Source organism: Gymnodraco acuticeps, unplaced genomic scaffold (assembly GCF_902827175.1).
Source record: "Gymnodraco acuticeps unplaced genomic scaffold, fGymAcu1.1, whole genome shotgun sequence".
NCBI classification, from domain to species: domain Eukaryota; kingdom Metazoa; phylum Chordata; class Actinopteri; order Perciformes; family Bathydraconidae; genus Gymnodraco; species Gymnodraco acuticeps.
Window position 1 is genome coordinate 13960 of NW_022990939.1, and position 20499 is coordinate 34458.

General features: G+C 40.9%; 2 protein-coding genes across 2 annotated transcripts; one reads left to right on the forward strand and one right to left on the reverse strand.

The window, feature by feature from the left end:
* Positions 1 to 3662: 3662 nt before the first annotated feature.
* Positions 3663 to 9267, forward strand: cdkn1d (cyclin-dependent kinase inhibitor 1D). Its single transcript, XM_034234313.1, has 3 exons — positions 3663 to 3847; positions 6026 to 6501; positions 6681 to 9267. The coding sequence occupies exons 2-3, from the start codon at positions 6030 to 6032 to the stop codon at positions 6737 to 6739; spliced, it is 531 nt and encodes a 176-aa protein (XP_034090204.1). The 5' UTR covers positions 3663 to 3847; positions 6026 to 6029; the 3' UTR covers positions 6740 to 9267.
* A 231-nt stretch (positions 9268 to 9498) lies between these two features.
* slc37a3 (solute carrier family 37 member 3) lies at positions 9499 to 20484 on the reverse strand. The gene is made up of 14 exons (XM_034234312.1): positions 20352 to 20484; positions 18611 to 18822; positions 17500 to 17614; positions 16995 to 17087; positions 16821 to 16904; positions 15133 to 15278; positions 14441 to 14537; positions 14238 to 14322; positions 13721 to 13935; positions 13490 to 13631; positions 12937 to 13038; positions 12630 to 12829; positions 12005 to 12070; positions 9499 to 11003 (listed from the first exon to the last, which is right to left on the reverse strand). The coding sequence occupies exons 2-14, from the start codon at positions 18685 to 18687 to the stop codon at positions 10911 to 10913; spliced, it is 1515 nt and encodes a 504-aa protein (XP_034090203.1). The 5' UTR covers positions 18688 to 18822; positions 20352 to 20484; the 3' UTR covers positions 9499 to 10910.
* Positions 20485 to 20499: the final 15 nt, after the last annotated feature.

The following is a 20499-nucleotide window of genomic DNA, read 5'->3' on the forward strand; positions in this document are numbered from 1 at the left end:
CAGTTAAGGAAAGAAATGTGTAATAGTAGGTGTGGGGAAGTAAGTAAAGTTTATTTATAAAGCGCTTTTCACAGACAAAGTCACAAAGTGCTTGACAAAACAATAAAACATCATCATAGGAATCGTACAATGATAATGACCACACAAGCCACGTGTTAAGAAGTCATAAAAGCACCAAAACACAATAAAACACAACGAAAACAAAATAAAAACATAGTATAAAATATAATAAAAGCAAGCACACCGGTTACCCAAACACCTGCCCAAACAGGAATGTCTTTAATTAGTTTGAAAGGAGTCAACAGGGTCAGCAGACCGGGCAGAGCGTTCCATAGCTTAGGCGCCACGGCCTCGAACGCTCGATCACCGCAGGTCTGAAGGTGGGTACGTGGGACAGACAGTAAATTGTGCATGTGTGACCTGAGTGGGCGGGCTGATGTATATGGATGAATTAGGTCAGCCATATATGCAGGAGTCTGACCGTGCAATGCTCTGTAGGTGAGAGTGAGGATTTTGAACTGTATCCTATAAGCTACAGGGAGCTTAGTGAAGAGATCTGAGTATTGGGGTAATGTGGGACCGTTTATTTGGGTGAGAAGTCTTGGAGCTGCATTTTGGACTGCCTGCAGATGACCAAGGGCAGACATGCTGAGAGAGGAGAATAATGCGTTATAGTCAATGCGAGATGAAATAAACGCATGTATAATCATTTCTAGGTCGGGTGTTGAAACTACAGATCTCAGTTTACTAATGTTTCGTAGGTGGAAGAAACAAGCTCTCGTCAGTTGCTTAACATGGGTATCAAACGACGCGGATTGGTCAAATATTACCCCTAAGTTACGTAGTTTGGAGTTAGCAGCAGAGGAATATGGTTCAATACTTTTCAAAATCATGGGTGCAACCTTTTCTGGTGCAACAACCAGAACCTCCGTCTTATCAGCATTGAGTTGTAAGAAGTTATCTGTAGTCCAGTCCTTAATAGCACTAAGACATTCTAAGAGCCAAGATATCCTAAAAGCCTCTAGGTTTGAATGAAATGTGGAGCTGGATATCGTCCGCGTATAAGTGATATGTAATGTTAAATCTGTTTATGATCTGTCCTAAGGGTAGCAAATATAGGGAGAATAACAGAGGCCCCAAGACCGAGCCCTGCGGGACACCATAGGACAGTGGAGAGGAGTCTGACACAAAGTCTCCAATCGAGACGGTGAAACTTCTGTCAGCAAGATATGATGCAAACCAGTCTAGAGCTATGCCAGATATGCCCACAGTCACGTAACCTCTTGATCAGGATATGGTGGTCTACAGTGTCAAACGTAGAACAATAGGTCAAGAAGTACTAACACAGAGCAATTACCCACATCAGAAGCCATCAGGATGTCGTTAGAAACCCTCAGGAGAGCCGTTTCAGTGGAGTGCTTTTTCCGAAACCCCGACTGGAATTTATCATAAATATTGTGCCTCTCCAATGCAGCATTGAGTTGGTTGGCCACAACCTTCTCTAGAACTTTTGACAGAAAGGGTAGTTTTGATATAGGCCTGTAGTTCACGGGCAGATCTAAGTTAGTTTTCGTTAATATGGGCTGAATAGTGGCATGCTTAAAATAGGAAGAGACCCATCCTGTAGACAAGGAAGTATTAATAATGGCTGATACAGCACTGCCAATGGTTGGTAAAACTTAAAAATAGGGAATTCTCCTAATCAAATCCATCAGGTCTTGTGAGTTGATAGGTTGGAAGGAGCCAAGAACAGAATGGGATGGATAGGGGCTAGAGTTGGGCAATGAAGTCCCAGGATGAATACTGGACCTAATAGATGCTACGTACCTTATCTACAAAGAAGATAAGGAACGTGTTGCAGTCATCTTTCGAAAGACATGGTATTGGTGGTGAAACAATATTATTAATTGTGTCATATAGCATATTGGGATTTTTTTGTTGTTGAAGAAATTAACTAACTTAGCAAAGTAAGCAGTCCGGGCTTCTTTTAATAATGCATTAAAATAATATCTTTGAGATATAGGCGATGCACTTCCAGCCCAGTGGTTTTCCATAGTCGTTCTGTCCTGCGACACCTCCGCCTCAGGCAGCAGACAGCTTCTGTTATCCATGGAAGTGTTGCAGATAGCTCTCCTATCCTTTAGCGGTGCCACTTTGTCAGCAACGTGGAGCAATGCTGATTAAAAGACTGTATTAAAATATTTACATCATTCATATTAGTGTTATTATCACAGCAAAAGTGAGCTGTGAACTGATCAGCTAACAGTGCTAGTGGAGCCTCGCAGCGGCGAAACTGTGCCGCACCTACACTAATTGCGCCGCATAAGCGCATAGGTGTGCCACTCAGTTGAGGCTTGACTAATGAGGGTCAAGAAGTCATAAACTTTGAATCAACATTTCTCAGTATTGGGGGGATTGGCAGTGTTTTCTCTTCACTTCTTCTACAGTCAAACTAATGGTGAAGTCTGAGTGTTTCTTCCACCTCAAACACCTAAGTAGCCTATACATCCAAATGGGAATGTCGTAACCCTGGTTGAAACAAAGCGCACATTGCATTTCAACGTGACTAGGAAAAGTACAGAGTAAACTAAACGAGAATGTGTCACACTTAGGTAGAATGAGAAATGCCCACTATTGCCAAGATCTTTGACCTATAGGCTACTTCTCGCTCTGAAGGAGAAGGGAGGAAACAGAGTTAGGGTTAGGGTTAGGTTGAGAGCAGGAGGAAAACAGGGCATTACTATACCAGGGTAAGAAAGTATTAACAATCATAATTACATTTGTATAGCCTCAATTTAACCGGCTGTTTTTCAGAGGTGGGAGAAGTACACAGATCTTGTACTTAAAAGTAGAAGTACCAGAGTGTATGAATACTCTGTTACAAGTAAAAGTCCTGCGTTCAAAATGTGCCTCAAGTAAAAGTAGTTATTTTTTACACTTTAAGTATATTTTGCTTATAATACTTTTGTACTCAAGGACAATTTTAAATGTCATTTCAAAAGTAATTTAAAATGTAAATGTATATACACTATTAACCTCTGAATTGTAGTAGAAGTACAAAGCAGCAAAAAGTGGAAATACTCAATTTAAGTACAAGTCTCTCAAAATTAAATGTACAGTAAATGTTATTTACACCCAAGTGACTACTGTAAGTACACTACTTATGTACAATTGTGTACTGTCTTGTACTTTATTTGTCCACATGTATTTAATACCTTTAGTTGCTTTGTAAATTTGGATTCATAATGTGAAATATAAACAACACTTATAAGATTTTAGTTACACCTGGATTAACATTCACAAGCAGTATACAAAGTGATTAAAATAAGTCACCACACTTTACCATCATTGATACAACACAATAATGCATAAAAAAAAGCCTACTAAAACATATAATACATATTATTCTGAAACGGGCCAATCTGCATTTATAACGAGTTCTGGTTCTTTAAGTATGAATGCTAATACTTTTACTTGAGTAACATTTTGAATACAAGGCTTTTTTTCTGTTTAAATACTCATCCTTTGTGTATTGCATCAATGCTCAGTATTGTATCTTGTGTTCGGTTATCGCGTTGTTTACATGTACGTGCTGACTGTTTTTAAAAAGGGAGACCACGTGACTAACTGCTCCAGTAGTAGGACGTCCCCGCGGTCTCGTGAGCACTTACTATACAGTACAGACAAGTCTTAGATAAGACGAGAAGGACCCTCCCGTGGGCAGTGGCTCCCTTCAACGTGACTCTGTTTTCAAGGAGCTGTCAGAAAAGACATCTCATTCCTCTGGATAAACTGTGACGAGTTTGTGGACGAAACTATTGAATACTTTGAGATATTGACGCGAATGGTAAGAGGGACATTTACGCTTTCTTGTTTTTATGTTACGTTATTCTTTCACGTATTCGGCTTTGGGTTTATTTTGTACTTGTTATATAAAGATTTGAACTAAAACGTATGGAGTTTTAGTTGTTCTTAAGCGCTAGCAGTCACATGTCAATATTTTGAGACGGTAACGTACGTGTTATTGACTTTATGTTACATTATCCTTATTTGGGTTTATTTTGTATTTGTGAGAGAGTCATTTGAACTGAAAAGTGTGTAGTTTTAGTAGATTTTAACCGCTTTGGCAGTCGTTGTACACATTTTAATACGTTGAGACGGTAATGTACGTTTTATTGACTTTATATTACATTATTATTTCACTCATTCTTATTTTGGTCTATTTTGTATTTGTTATGTAGCCTATACATTTGAACAAAAATGGTTGTAGTTTTTCTTTAACGGTATCGCTTTGGCGGTCGTTAGTACACATTTTTAATACTTTAAGATATTGACGCGGATGGTAAGACGGAGGAATACGGCTTTACATTACATTATTATTTTACGTCTTCTTCTTTAGGTTCATTTTTTATACATTTGACCCAAAATGTATGCGGTTTTGGTAGATTTTAAACGGCAGACGGTAGTACCCAATTTGGATAGCCAATGCTCGTGTTAACGTTTTTAATGCTTTGTTGCTGGTTATATTGAAATCATTATTTTGTTAGTGTGTTAGTGATATGAGTGTTGGGGTGCAGGGTGTCGGTCGCATCTCACACACATCCGCAGCAGGGAATCTAACTGCGTCACCAAGATATTTCTCGACAGTTTAGTCACATTACAAAGCCTTCAAGTGAAATATCCGGTGGTATTTTGTTCAATATTGCACCATAATACTTTGTGGCTGCAGAAATATTTGGTGCATTTAAATGTTGTTTTTCTGTAAGTGGGGACACCGAGCAATAACCTGATCTCCAAACCGCGTCCTCCTTTTTCGACACAAACAACAACTTTCACGCGGAGAGAGCAGGGCTGTAGTTACAAGAAAACACTTGTGGTTTTGTGTTGCTACATCAAGTATTTTTCCTATTCATCCATGTGTAAAGGTTGAACAAGTATAAGACATGGTAAAATGACAGGCTGTTTGACTTGTGAAAGTGCTTTAGAGCTGTATTTTGTTGGTGTCAAACACTTGTCCAACGCTTTTTGTGTACTTAGTTAAGCAAGCCAACAAAGGCTTTCCAATTATTTGTATTTCTGTAAAATATATATTTGGTGCAGGGCTGATTCAACCCACAATAGGACCCCTCCTTTAGCATCCCACTTTCCTTATCCACAAGTTACTTTGTGCAGATTTGATGAGATGGAAATATATTGAGGTGAATGCACATACAGTCTATCTATGAACCATATAATTGTCAATATCAACTGAAATGTTTTACTACAATGCTTGGGCAAATGGTCTTTAAGTGAAAAAAAAAGCATTTGTGTTCCTAATTCTGGACCAGTAGTATGCAACAATTACTATCAGGAAAATACACATGTTACGCCTTATATAGTGTAATCTTCTATCAGCAGCAGAACCATATATCTCTCAGCCCTAAAGCCCATCCCATACAACACATATCTTCCTTTGCTGGCTACGCACAGCTGATAGAAGTACTGACACGCACAGAGGGATGTGGTTATCTTCCACCTACATGAAAAACTCACTATAGGCTGTAGGTGTTATAAGGCCAAGCTGGTAAAGCATGCTAAAAATCCATCTCTGAAGAGAAAGCATGGCTCTAATTGCATTTTAGATGCAGATAGCAGCTGGGGAATGTGGGAAACATTCCTCACACGAAGCCCATATGGGATTTGTGTCTGTGTGTGTGACCTGCAGACCTTAACAGTGGACCTTTGACTGGCCGACACCAGAGCAGGTGGAGAATCAGGTCCTCTGACACGGCAGGGCAGTGGATTCTGCTGGAGATGTATTTGGTGTTGGTTCAGTTACCTGTTGCTGGAGGAGTAATTACTCAGCAGGTTAGGGCACATGTGTATTTGATCACATAAAACACAAGAGGGCTGGTGTGTCGGGGGGGTTTGGGCACTTAATAGCTTGTGTGTTTGGAAGTCATCTATGGCAGTAAAAAAAAACAGATCACAACGCAATAAAACTCAGCAGGCCTCACACTCAACCTCTGACCTTCCTGTCACGCAGGGACATGACGATGGACTCTCCATCAACACCATCAGCAGGACCGGCATCTAACACAGGACTTTCCCGCCTGGGGGGCATTGAAGACTTGACATTAAAGATGGGGCCGTCACGAAGGAACCTCTTCGGGCCCGTGGACCACCAGCAGCTGCAGCAGGACTTCCAGCGGCTGCTCTCGGTTAACCTGGAGGTGGCAAACAAGCGCTGGAACTTCAATTTCCAGAGCGATATGCCGGGAGAGGAGTCCACCATCCAGTGGGAGTCGCTCAGGTACCAGGAAGTGCCGGTGTTTTACCACGGCTGCACGGTTAGGTCGGTGCCGCATCCAGTGGGGAAAAGACGGACATTGTCTTCGTCAAGCGAGGCGTCCCCGGGGTCCAGCAGCTCGTCCGGGTGTGGGGACGAGTATCTGGAGGTGTCCACAAGGGAGTACTACCGGATCCAACGGCAAAGAAAACGGAGACAGTCTACCATCACAGGTTAGTCCACCAAATGCTTTAAATACAGCAATCGCAATTTTGGTATACTTACTCTTTTTCTTGCCATGAGTTGAAGTCCAACTGTTCCTTGGCATTATGCAAAGTGACAAGCAGCAGATGTTGTGCAATGCAGCAAATCTATTTCCCCTGACTTTGCATTGTTTTCTTTCCCTCTACAGATTTCTTCAAAGTGAAGAAGACGAAGTTCCTGCATTACAAAGGTTCTTCTCGGCAGTAGAAACGCACACATCGAACCAATGGACGATCACCTAGTGGTCGACATCCGTCTACATTGATATGTGTCATGTCATATGTATATTTATGTAGCAATTTGTGACTGACTGTTCACAAGCTCATTCAGCGCGGGCTTTAAAACTTCTCTGACAACATATACCTTAGATTTCAGCAAAAGGAAGCTACCATTTTTATAGTTCATCAAGCTCAGACGGTTTTGTAGATAATTCTAAATGTTCTATGTATTCTGTATACTGTTTTCCTCATCTTTATACTGTGAAACCTATTTGAGTGCACTCTAACAACATAACACAGGCTCTAGTTTTGAGAGGTTAATTTTCTTCTGAATGGGCCTTGGATTTTGACCTCAGTCCTTGACCTTTTTCTCGCTCTTGCTAAAAGTCACAAGAGGTTTTGATTAGCCGAGTTACTATTCCTGGCCTCGTGCCACACTTAGCCTTTCAGTCTCACCCCGGGGCTGCGATAGCACGAGTCGAGCCAGGGGTCAAAACCTCACCCAGGGCTCAAAATCTGGCAGCCGACTGTGATTAGCTGCAGGGCAAAGGTCAGAGCTGGAGGTTTAGCTATGAGCTAATGCGGCCGTCGCTGTACAACAGTGACTTAAATAGCTATTTGATTATTTATTTATTATTCGCAATGCTAAATTGTAAAAAAAAAAACACCGTAGAAACAAAAAAGTAGACATGCAATGTATTAAATGAGATTAGACAAGGTGTTTTTTAATTATTTTTTTAAATATTTGTTACTTTTATTGTCATTACACAGTAGGCCTACAGTACTTACTATGTAACAAAATGGTTTCTCTGCATTTGACCCATCCTAGTGTTAGGAGTTTGTGGAATCCTGTGCCATTAGTGCCCCACAAAGTTATGAGTTGTTGCCACTTACTAATACTGGCCGTTTATATTTAAAACCATCACAACAAAACATAATAACTGCTAATCATATTAGCTTTCTGCTTTGCATTGTTGCATAATGGGCTGGTCAAATCTTATGGCAGCAGACCAAAACATACCTATAACTGATTGTGTACGAGTGTTTCGGTTTGGTGTGAATCTTGAGGTTTGTAGCAGCTGAGGCAGATAAAACCAAAGACGAATTGCTGTGCCATTAAATTAGAAACATTTATACAGGTCGCTCATCGGTCATAGAGGGTCTCAAACAAGTCCTGGGCTTTAAATGAGATGTGTTCCTACAGTCGTTTTAATTTGTTAATGGAAAACAAGCCATAATCAGGATTAATCCATTCCTACTACCTCATGAATTCAGTGAAACAAACAAATGTCATTTAAATGAAAGAAAACTAAACCAATGCAGCTCGGGGTTGTTTTCGTCTGCAGGCGAAAGAGAGACAGAAACCAGGGGGGGGGTCTATTATTTTGTTGTGGTAAAAGCTGTCGAGGTTCAGCGCTCAGTGTAGGGTTTCACATCATGTAAAAGAGTCAGTGTGTCAGAGAGGGGCCCCGCTCTGAGCTGAGGAAACTAGGGTCCCTCAGGAGGAGGAGGGTGGGAGGAGGCAGCTATTGTTGTCTCTCCCTTCCTTTGCTCCCACATAAATAAAGCAGAGGACTATTCAAGGGGGGGAAAGGGACAAGCTTTAATAAGGGAACCTTCACCAGAAAGTGTTCAGACCCCTTCATGGATCGAGGGATTCCCCCAGCCAGTCAAGTGGGCGCGACTCACACACTCTTTTGTTTATCTCAGTCCTCCGTCAGGAATCAACCCCCTCAGTCGGCCAAAGACTGTCATTAAAGCAGTTGCTCATAAATCTGTTACTCCTATAAGGCGCTGTTCCCCAGATCTAAAGATAGCAAACATGGCTTTTTGAAATGATTTGATAATTTACAGGATTTCTTTGTCAATGTATCGGTGTGTTTGTGTGTGTAAGAGAATGTGTGCACCAGACGGAACTTTAAAAAATCTATATTAACTTATGAGTTATGTTTGCGGTATAACTAATTGTGTCTTCCGGACCTATATATTTGCACTACTTTAAAACATTGTTGACAAGTTCATTTAAAAAAGGAAAACAACTTGTCCCTGAGACTGAGAACAGGTTGTACATTTTGTTTTAACAGTTTTTCACATTGAGAATAGTTGGCAGCATTGTTGGTGTTTCTTAAGTCTGTTTGGTGGGAAAACTCAATTAAAAAACCTGATTCGATAAAGTGTCAAGATTGATCAGTGTCTCGTTGTGCCCAAGAAAACTTCCCTTTTCAAAATCACGTGACGCAGCTATATCGAAGTGTAGCCTTATTTGTTTTTGTATATGAATGAATGTATGATAATCCAACTTTTGTAATCATTGTATTATATTTTAATGCTGGTTTTTGCTCCCTTTCAACATGTAAGAAGTGTATTTGTGTAGGATCATATCCTTTTTGATAATAATTGTAAAGATGTATTGCTGGCTTGTTGGTGCTTTGTAAAATGCCTTTAAAATGTGTCGATTTGATATAGCGTGCTCTAAATAATAAAATGAATGAATGAGATTCATATAAACTACAAAAAGCTGGTCTGAAGTTTTTGTTTCCACTATGGTTTTAGTTGATAGGCATGGATGTATTACTAAGAGCAGTTTATTCACTTATAGCGACCCCTGGTGGACTGCAGTGACATTGCACACAGTCAATTACCTGGGAATATACCAAAAAACCCTAAAAGAAAACAATAGAACAAAATTAATTAAAAAAAATCCCCCCATTTGTATTTTATCTGACATATTTTATACATTACTCACAATTTACAAAATGTAATTTGCATTTATTTAAAATGAAAATTTGCATTGACATCAGTTAAAAGTTGAAACGTACACATAAATAAAGATAAAACAAAAAGACACCACAGATAGTGTAACACATTCCACATGGGTTTCAATTTACATTCTTTTACACAAGGTCAAGACTCATTTTTAGCTCCGGGCTCTTGGTTTAGTGCGAGGAACACGTCTCACATCACAGATGATGGCACGAAGAAGCCCTGATGTCAACGTTTCCACATGTTAAAAGCACTTCAAGTGGTTATAAGCAGGGGAGAAAACTACTTGGTTCTTCTGTTAACTATAAAATCACAAATTAAAGTCTCTTTTTTACAGATTTCAACCAAAATCATCTTGCTTAAAAATGAAGGCTGGTTTTTGACACTGCTAAGACATTAACTCGCATAAAGCTGGTGTTTCATGAAAGTGTCCCCACTCAAACTTAGACATAATTAAGTATTTTACCTTCAAAATGTAATAAATCGGTTCAAACATAGATTCCCATTCCCCCAACAAACGTGCAACTTCACACAAGAAACAAATTGTGTTTTTTCTAAAATGTCAGTATGCAGTTCACACCGAAATGTGCAATAGGCATGCTACACTGTAAACTAAATGTGAGACGTGGGTCTTTCTACAGAATTGTGTTTCTGTCAGTTAAAAGGTTGTTTGTGAAAGTGTTTTTTTAAAACAACTGCGTGTGACGTAAGACACTGAAACTTAAAAAAGGAATAAGCATATATCAATCCCTGACTGACATATATTATAAAGAGAAATGAAAGAACCAGTCCCCTTATACAGTAACCTGATTACACTAAACTGTACACAAGAGAAATCAAAGCTTCCCAAAACCCTGCTAAGGTCTGAGTGGTTCATTCAAATCTTTAAGACTTATTACTGGACTACAGTGCAATATTATTCATCTGGACCAAAAATATCATACATATCTACAAAAGCTCAATTTATACATTACAATTATTACTCACATTCTTCAGGCAACTGAAAGTCTCAGAGGGCTTGATCTTAACTAAAGAACTTCTTATCTAAAATGCCAATCTTATTTTTACATCCATTTAAATCCTTAAATATGTACAGTAGTAGTGTGATGGTGCAGATTGGACGGCAAAGTCCATTTTAAAAGTATATTCTTTTAAAACCAGCATTCAGTTTAAACTTCATATCTTTGTTTTCACACTAAAATAATTGAGCATTTACACTTTTAGGCTTCTAGTGACAGGATAAGACTGCAGTGTTGTGCTCTGTGGCGGCGCCCATGGGTGTGGACCGTTCTGGCCACCAATTTTTCCATCTCCCAAAACTCACCTAAAATGAGCAGTTTGTGAGCTGCGTTGTCACTCGATAAGAGTAGCTTACAGCTGACAGGATGATGGAGCGTTCACAGCTGGCGACGCAGCGCTTGTCTTTCTCTCCACATCTCACGCACCTCTTTGTGGAGCAAAGGAGTGATGAACACAATGCTGCCCGCCGTCTGTAGCAGGAAATAAAAGGAAAGTTACACAAGGGTTTGCAAGAGGACACACTACAACAACACAGTAAAGAAAAGTGATGAACAATGGGCAAAACTAATTGGTTTATAAGCCCGAAATTTAAAGTCACATTAATATAGTAAGTAAGAATTGGCAAAACAAAGTAATATTCATGCCAATATATTGTAAAAACAGACACCTGTAGGATGGGCATTTTCAACAACCGACATTTTGAAAAGCACAGGTGTTACTAACGATGGCTCTGCTTTGAAGTGCACAGGTGTTACTAACGATGGCTCTGCTTTGAAGTGCACAGGTGTTACTAACGATGGCTCTGCTTTGAAGTGCACAGGTGTTACTAACGATACTAACGATGGCTCTGCTTTTGGGACGGGTGGCGCAGTGGTCTGTGCATCCGATCATCAGATCAAGGGGGAGTGCTGGGGAACTCCAGTTCGAAACCCGCTCCTGCCGCCACTGCGTCAGGCCGTTGTGTCCTTGGGCAAGACACTTCACCCGGATTTGCTCCTGTGGGTATTGTCCACAGTACATGTATGATATCAATGTGTACTTGTAAAAGCGCCTCGATGACTTAGAGGCGTGAAGATGGACGGTGTGGCGCAGTGCGCTGTGCAATGATCATCAGATCAAGGGGTGAAACCCACCGCCAAGCCGTTGTGTCCTTGGGCAAGACACTTCACCTGAACTTGCTCCTGTGGGTATTGTCCACAGTACATGACCATTGCATGTATGATACGTGTAATGTGTATTTGTAAAGCGCTTTGAGCATCTGGAAAAGCGCTATAATAAATGTAAGGAATTATTTGAAGTGCACAGGTGTTACTAACGATGGCTCTGCTTTGAAGTGCACAGGTGTTACTTACTAACGATACTAACGATGGCTGTGTTCATTAACGACCCTTATCATCTACACCTGTGCTTTCCCTACTGTGGAAATGTCTTCAGTTAAAAGGACTGCTGTGATAGGTGGACACTATCTCACCATGGCGATGAAGAAGTAGAAGACTTGAATCCAGCCCAGCTTGCTCTCTATCAGCGACACGAGGTACTGCAGGATGACAGAGATTACATGTATATAAAACAAGGAGTGTGCTAGTAGGAGGACATAACATTAACAACTCAAATAAGTTAGAAAAATGTATTAAGGAACCTTAATAAAGAACAGTTTAAAATAACCGTAGAAAATACCATAACACTCTCTGAAATGGGCAAAGACCGTAGTTAAAACAACTACATTGAGAAATGCAAGGTCTTCCAGTGTATAGATTACAAAACAAACATTTTTAAATGTATTTAACTACAAAAATAAACTAAAGAAAACGTATGGTTATAAAGATGGATAAATACATGTTGAATCAATTCTGAACTATTTGATACATGGACAATTAAAATGTACAAATAAATTGAGATAGAAAAATGTATTAGATGACTTTAAATATATTGGCTCTTTTTTGGGATGGACTGAAGCAGCAGGGTAAATGTGGCTTAACAACATGATGGAACAACATTGAACAGCTTTACCTGTTATTACACCTGGTCATTTCCTGATGATTTAATGCCCTTGTTTGTAGAGCAAAGAGTTTTATTCTGTAGTATTTTTTGCTTACCTGTCCCGCAGCGGCTCCTATACTTCCTGTCCCGTCCACTATGCCGGTGACTGTAGCCAAAGCCTTCTGACTCCCCCTCAAAGCGTCCTGCCTCCCCAGGTCAGCAGAGATGGCGGAGCTGATCATATTAGATGGACCGCCAATGAAGAAGCCCGTAGTTGTCAACAGCGCGGCGTTTATTACCTGGTCATTAGGTGAGTCTGAGGAGCACAGAGAGTGAGAAAGAGAGTAGAAGTGTCATACTGTGGCCGATATTGTGGTATTGACACAATCATGCTCATCAACGAATCGTAAACCCTGTACTCACGGCTGTATCCCACCAGGGATGCCATGGCCAGCACCAGACTGAGGGCCAAAACCGGGGATCTCTTGCCCATCAAGTCAGAAATCAAACCCTGAATCGTCCCTCCTGAAACAAAGACAAAAAGACAGTATTATTTTACTCAAATAATTATTTGACCTGTACAATTAGTAAACGGTAATACTGTAGACTAGTCACTGTTTTCGACTTCCTTTATCAGAGAATCTTACTCATATTTTAAACCCAAAAACCACTTAAACATTAATTTGTATTATAGTAATGCTTAAATAATTTTGGGTGATATTGACTCTGACTTTCCCGCCATAAAACTTTGAATTACTTTGTCATAAAAATGTCATACATTTTTAAGAAAGGACCCAGGTACATCATTTGTTTAATGAACTCCAATTGTGTGCTATCTACGTGTCAAATAATCGAATGGAGCATCATTAAATCTGTTATGACAAAATGTAAAGAATATATATCTTAAAAACTCAAATGTTTATTGAACGATTAAATAAACAATGGGGAGAAAAATGCAGATTCTCCTGCTGCTCACCGAGGATTCCTCCGACATCGTACCACACAGACAGGCGGTCAGAATCGGCCTCCTTCCAGCCAAAGTTGTTGGTCAGGTAGAAAGGGAGCCAGAAGAAGAAGGAGTAGTTGACCAGCTTCAGACACGCATACGCCAGGGAATACTGCAGGACAAACAGACCAGGAGAGTCAACAGCTTGTTCGTTTAAAAGCTTATTGTAAAAAATCCTTTAGTTGGGAGTTGTCTACTCACCGGCAGCACTCCAGGCAGACAGAAGGCCTGGCAGAAGGTCACGGGGAGAGGGGCCTCAGCCAGAGGATCCTCCGGCTCCTGAATCGAGTGGTAATGTCTGTCGTACACCTCCACCTCGGCGGCGTCCTCCTCCTCCTCGTCGCTCATCAGAGGCCGGTGGCTGTCCGTGTCCGTCTTCACCGGACTCAGGCCAGTCTCTGCCTCCAAGCTCAAACCTGACACACACATACAAATGGTGTCAATCGAGATCTTAAATGCGTTATGGTTTCCAAATAAATCGCGTATAGGTTCAGGACCCTAATATACACACATTCAGGATGTGGAGATTGCCTAAGATCAATCGTTTTAGGCAACAAAAGACCAAGTTCGGGATATATCAAGTGAGGTGAAAACGCACATAAAAAGGAATTAAGAGGAATTTCATCGAGAATACGGTCACTGACTGGAGCATCATTTTTTGGTAATGTTTGTACACTAACAATACACGTTGTTCTGACATGTTCCTCGCAGTCCTTACCGACTTCTTTCGGGGAGGTCAGCAGGCCGAAGAACACCACCACCCCACCGGCAAACTGCACCACCGAGGTCACCAAGAAGGCGTACTGAACACAGCAACACATCATGTTAACTTCTGGTTTCTGAGAATAGGCATTGTTAAATGTGTGGCGATGGAATTTATTTATTTGTGCACCTGCTACTGGTTTCAAATGTGTTTCTTACCTCGTATCCATACTTGAGCACGCTAGAAGCCAGGAAAGCCCCCAGTATGTTTCCTACAGAGGCACAGGCACTCCACAGGCCAAACACAAAGCCACGGCTGGAAGACAATATCATGGATTCAATTAGAAATAAATATGTACAAGTATTTTTTTTAAACGCCTCTGGTTACATTACACTTAAACTTCAACCATTGCACTAAACTCCACGAACAGCTCAGTGACTTGCTATCTTTCATTTGAGCAAATAAGGACTACTGAAGGTAAAGTGTGTCTAAATGACGTCTAAGTTTAGGTAGCGGCACCAGTAAATGGATGTCTTTGTGTAATGTGTTTCGGTGTGTGGGTGTGTATCATAAAGCTCTACTTGAGAGACTGGAACTCCAGGCTAGATACTTCTAAATAGATAGATACTTTATTCATCCTAAATGTTGTCCGAGCAGCAGTGTTGTTAAGTATTACACACGAGTGAAACATATTTAAAAGATAGAATAAGATACAAATATAAAATTAAACATTTGAATTAACAGCAAAAAAATACAAAATTACAATAGAAAATATATCACTAGAGTATCTATCCATCTAGAAAACAGAAATATACAGGAACATATTGACATTGGCCTAGGCTGGATAGATGTTGCAGATGTAATTCCTGAACAAATATCAGATAAATGCAGGTTTAGTAAACAGACGCACCCCGCCTTGCCGAACCAGTTCCCCATGACGGCCACCACGCAGGGCCACACAGCGGACTGCAGCAGGCCGTTCAGCACCCACAGCCCACAGTACAGATACACGTTGTAGATCTTGAGCCATTCGGTGAGAGTGCCAAACACAAACTCCTGCAGACACACAGTTAAGCGTTTCATACAACTTCAGTGTATTTACAAAACGTGTTGACGGATCTTTGATATTCAATTAAACGCACGATATATGTTCTAATCTAATGGAAGCCCTGTTCAAAACAAATAGACCCAGTGTTTAAAACTGATTAATGGGGCTCTATTTCGCTCATTTTCAATTTCATAGTTGTGTTTTGTGCCTCTACCATGACATGTTTACATGCTTTTATGTTCAAAAAGTGCTTAATTTTCAAGGGAAAACCCCAATAAGAATAATAGGGGCCCTGTAAGACACTAAATAAAGCAGTTTCACATCAATATACAGTGTTTGTCCAAAGCTCTCTGTCTGTCGCTAGCAGTTTCTTAGCTTTTTCTCTGATGACTTAAAGGTCCCATGACATTTCTACTGATCATTATTCCATTGTTGAGGTCTACTAGAATAGATTTACATTGTGCAATTTTCCAAACTCACATTGGTTTCTCGTATAGTATGTGTATTCACTCTCTGTCCTAAACGGCTTGTTGGAGCTCCTGCCCCCCCCTCCCCCCTCCCTGTGAGCCCACTGTGCTCTGATTGGTCAGCTCGCCCACTCTGTTCTGATGAGTCCACCACCGTTACAGTGGAACATCGGTGATTATGTGTTACCATGGCGTTAGCAACCAGAAAATGACACCAGTAAGGACAAACAGATGAGAATGCTGCGTGGGGTCTGGGTGCCGTGTTGGCGGGACGTTGCGGGGCTCGCTGCTCCGCCCTTTGAGGCTCGAGGAGCGGCCAGTGTGAGCTGGATTACTGGTGTCATTTCCTGCGTGGGGTCTGCGAGACAGCGAGACACCACGGAACTCAGCCTGAGCACACACATACACTCACAGCCAGGCTGTTTGCCACACACTCACACCCTGAGAAAAGATAAGGCTGAGTGTGTGTGTGTGAGGAGCTCCACGGATTGGTCCATTTGGACCTGGGCATGGTTACGTCACCATACTCAGGAAGAAAACAATGGAAAAAGAGAAAATGTCCAACGAGGCGTTCTGGGGCAGCATAGACAGGTATTTTCTGTGTTAGAGTTTTACTCGCTACAGGGTGTACTTTGAGGGTTTGTGACTCTGCAGACCGTTTACATGCATACAAAGCTACATAACACACAAGGGGACGGGTAATAACCGGAAAAGCATGACATGGGACCTTTAAAATCCAGATGTCCGACGTCTTAAAACCTTCATCCAGTTAAAATCCATCCTTATCTTAAAAGTATGTTTGAATGGATTAAAAGATATTAAAAACAGCGCTGATGCATGCTCAAAGGGGATATAATAGAATAAGGTAACCAAATTAAAGGAGAGTTTCCTTGATTAAAATAACAGATTTCTCTTTAGAAGTGTAGGATAATGTTACTCAATAAAAACATACAACCTAGGTGGGTGTAGTACTTTTTTTGACATAGGAAACTATAAATGAATAGTAGCAGAATGTACCTCTTGACACTCACAAGAAGACATCATTAAGGATAACACACATTGAAACACACAGCATGTACACACCACTGCAGCAGAGCCACACAGGCCGACGCAGAGCACGTAGCGCAGGTTCACTCTGTCCCCAATCACACCGCTGAAATACAGACCCTGCGTGGACAACATAAAGTTAGGCAAATGACAAAAAGATATCTGTTTCAGTTGTTTAAAACATGTGTTAAAATCGTGTACTCCACTCACCACTGCGTATGAGAAGAGGAAGATGGTGTCCAGAGCTCCCAGGAACAGAGTGGCCTGCTCTTTATCTGCAAACAGATGATTGCCCTCCCATGTCTGGAACAGTCAGAGAAAAACAGTTTGTTACACATGCAGGGTGTTTATGTGTTAAGGCAGTGTTTCTCAAACTTTTTCATACCAAGGACCACTTAACCAATAAAAAAACACTCGCGGACCACCTAACTCCACAAATATCCAAAAACACATCGTTTTTTTACAAATCGCCTGAAAATTGTACACACAAGTGGCCACATGTGTGATGAAGGTGCTTATCTGGGCTATATCATGCAATCAAAAGTGAAACTTTCCATTGCGGAGATATTCCCGCGAGAGTGCGAAAAACTTAAATAAATGTATTTATTTCAAATGTGAAATGTTACCAATATACTCACGGACCACCAGTGGTCCGCAGACCACACTTTGAGAAGCACTGTTTAAGGGCTCTAACGCGGCTCTGTTCTACTGGTACCTTGCCGGGAGAAAAAGCTGCTGCGCTGTCATTTGTAAAAGTTGGCGTCCACTGAGCGGAGATGCTGACTTTCACATTGCTGAACGTCTTCCTGGAGGCATGGAGCAGCACATAGCTGGAGAAACAGAGAACAGTTTGAATCAACAGGGATTTGATTGAGATTTGTTTAAACGTTCCACGTAGAATGAACCGGTCAAAGTTCATATTTAAGCTGGAGGCGATGCTGTTTAACATCAGTTGAAAAGTGTCAATTATTCACGTATGAATTATACCATCACTCACTATAATCTGTACTATGACCACTAGAAGTCTTAGGCTACATCCAGAATGTTACATTCCAAAGAAGTATCAGTGTAATTCTCCAGAAAGACTTTGCAGGAAACGATGGAATTCCCCATCTAAAACAGAAACAGGAAGTGGCTGAAATCACGGGACTGTGTGCGGCTAGCTGTTGCACACGGCACTTTGCTTTGCTCCTGATAGTGTTTGGACACGGCTGCAGACATGTGACACCACGTCTACTGTAATCAAAGATTAACAGCACTGACTGGAATAAACACACAGCATGGAATTTACTCAGTGGCCATACAAATGATTTTTATCCTCGTCTGTTTAACATTGCAAAACATTCTTTATTTACAGGGTTATAGAAAATGTGTGTGGGAGAGAAACTCCCAACTTTGGGATTTTAGCCTTTGCAGATCATTTTCATAGAGAAAACCTATATAACACACTATAGGAAAGAGAAAAGCCCCAAAAGCATTACAGGGCCTCTTTGAGACCCCCCAAAATTGGTCAAGTACCCCTTTTTAGTGGAAATCATTACTTATTGTCCTTGTTATCTTGACCTCGTCTGACCTGGGTTAGCTTTGTCTTATAAACCTTTCACCTACATGTATATCTCATCCATACACAGTGTACCCTCTTCATCAACCCCACTACTTTCTTGGGGTTCAAAAACGAATCCCCCCCCCCCCCATCTATATCCAGTGACCGCTTGAGCCAATCTATTCATTATTGGGTTTCCAGTTACTCTGAAGACATGCAGGGTGAACGGAAATATGGATACAGCAGGTTTTTAAGGGAAGACTTTAAGGATAACCTGGATTACCTAAAGAAGGTGAGGAGGAAGGCAACCAGATGGTGATGAGTGTACTGTGACAGGCAGCCACAGCACGAGGGAGGCATCACAGGGGGGGAGAAGAGGAGGAGGTGGAGGACGGGGAAGGAGGAAGTGGTGGAGGTCTTCAGGGGGAACAGCAACAGGGAAGGGAACGGGTTCAGCTATAGAGTCCCGCTACGGCAGATGGTACAAGCACATCACTAGGGGAACAACAAAGAAAAGAAGGAATTGGAAACCATTGTTGAATTGTGTATTATATTTCATACAGAATACTAACTGCAGACATTTTGTATTAGTCCTTAGATGAATAACTGAGGACACAACAATTATTACAAGAGAAAATAAAAAGGATATGCATGAAGTAACACCTGATTTACAATCACCAAACATCCCAGGTTCAAAGCAGCTGACAACAGATTTAAAAAATGTTCCAAAGTTAGGGAGTACTGAATTTGTACCCGATTTGACCAATCCTTGGTGAGTCTGAGATGCTAGCTCGTAGAAGGTATCCGTCCGTTTGGGAGTAAAAAAACGAATAGAAATAGAACTGGTCTGAATGTTGGGTTGTGCCCACAGGTATAATGGGCACAGTGTGAACTGACGGCCTCCAGATCCATTACCCCTCCCCCACCAGCAACTTTTTTTTCTTCAACTTTGAGTATCTGCCGATACCAAGTACTGATCCAATACCAGTGCCGTACAAGCAAACTCAAACTCGTGTTTTTAAAGGTAGACATGATCCCAGATGTTGCAGATGTATGAACAACTGGCACAGTGACTGAATGGATTTATGTTTAATGTCAACTACAAAGAAACTGTATTTAATGTGTATCAGTTATTGCTTTGCTTTTTCTAATAAACACTGGTATGAAAGTCAAGTGCCTCACTTTCATTTCCTTCATAACAAGCGTATGTTTTTTCACATGACGTTTACAGCACCCATTCAATTCTGGCTATTATCTAAGCTGCCGGCGAGGGAGAGTGTAAATAGACACGTATTTACTCTGTTGGGTAATTTAACTTGTGGTTGAAAATAACTAAAGAGTGCTTTTAAATCAATAAATATTGTACAGTAAAGCACAAGTATCAAAAATATTGTACTTAGGTAAAAACACTTAAGTAAATGTACTAAGTGACATTCCACCACTGCCTGTTCCACAAGAATGCCTCTTTTTTCTTGCAACATATGGCAGGTACAGTAAGTGCTCACCTCCTAAAATGCTTGTTAGAGAAACTCCCTGAAGGTAAAAGGGATATGCAATGTTTGGTGACAATTTTAAACAGAAAGCACCATTACACTAAAAGGGAAAAGGTAAGCAGGACGTCGTGTTTAAAGGACGCCATCAATTTTCTCTAGATCTCATTACACAAGCTTAATCACTATTGCCATGATTTTAGTGGTTAAATAAATGGTTTAGTGTGTTATAAATGAACACATCATCTATTTGTTACCAACACATCCGTAAATATCCTGTAATTTGTACTAATTTTGGTCAGTTTTAAATGGAGAATGGACTACTTTTACTCAAACAAAACAGTCTGTGTCCACATTAGTGAGTGACAAGGCAGCTAGCTTTGGTCATATTTGTTGACAGTAGCCTCCATCTACATAGCCAGTTCCGGGCTCGTGTTACACGTAAAAATCAAAGCAAGCATATATGAACAACATACTGTTAGTTGCAGTTTCACACTCTTAATAAAACACATATAAACCAAGTGTTTTTCTTACCTTTCTGCTACTGTAGTCGTTGCTGGCTTGTTCTCGGTGTGGCGTCGGTTTGTGTTTACTGTGCACTCTGGTGTAGCGGAGGTAGCTGCCCGCAGAGCCCAGAGACTCAGTGCTGCCCCCGCAGGACAGGAGGAGAACGACAGGCTGG

Excerpts from the sequence above, each read along its gene's own strand:
- cdkn1d (XM_034234313.1), top strand. The coding sequence starts at position 6,030 with ATGACGATGGACTCTCCATCAACACCATCAGCAGGACCGGCATCTAAC. Across the intron at positions 6,502-6,680 it reads GAGACAGTCTACCATCACAG|ATTTCTTCAAAGTGAAGAAG; the intron begins GTTAGTCCACCA and ends TTCCCTCTACAG.
- slc37a3 (XM_034234312.1), bottom strand. The coding sequence starts at position 18,687 with ATGCCTCCCTCGTGCTGTGGCTGCCTGTCACAGTACACTCATCACCAT. Across the intron at positions 17,088-17,499 it reads CAGCTTTTTCTCCCGGCAAG|ACATGGGAGGGCAATCATCT; the intron begins GTACCAGTAGAA and ends TGACTGTTCCAG. Across the intron at positions 12,830-12,936 it reads ATCCCTGGTGGGATACAGCC|ACTCACCTAATGACCAGGTA; the intron begins GTGAGTACAGGG and ends TGTGCTCCTCAG.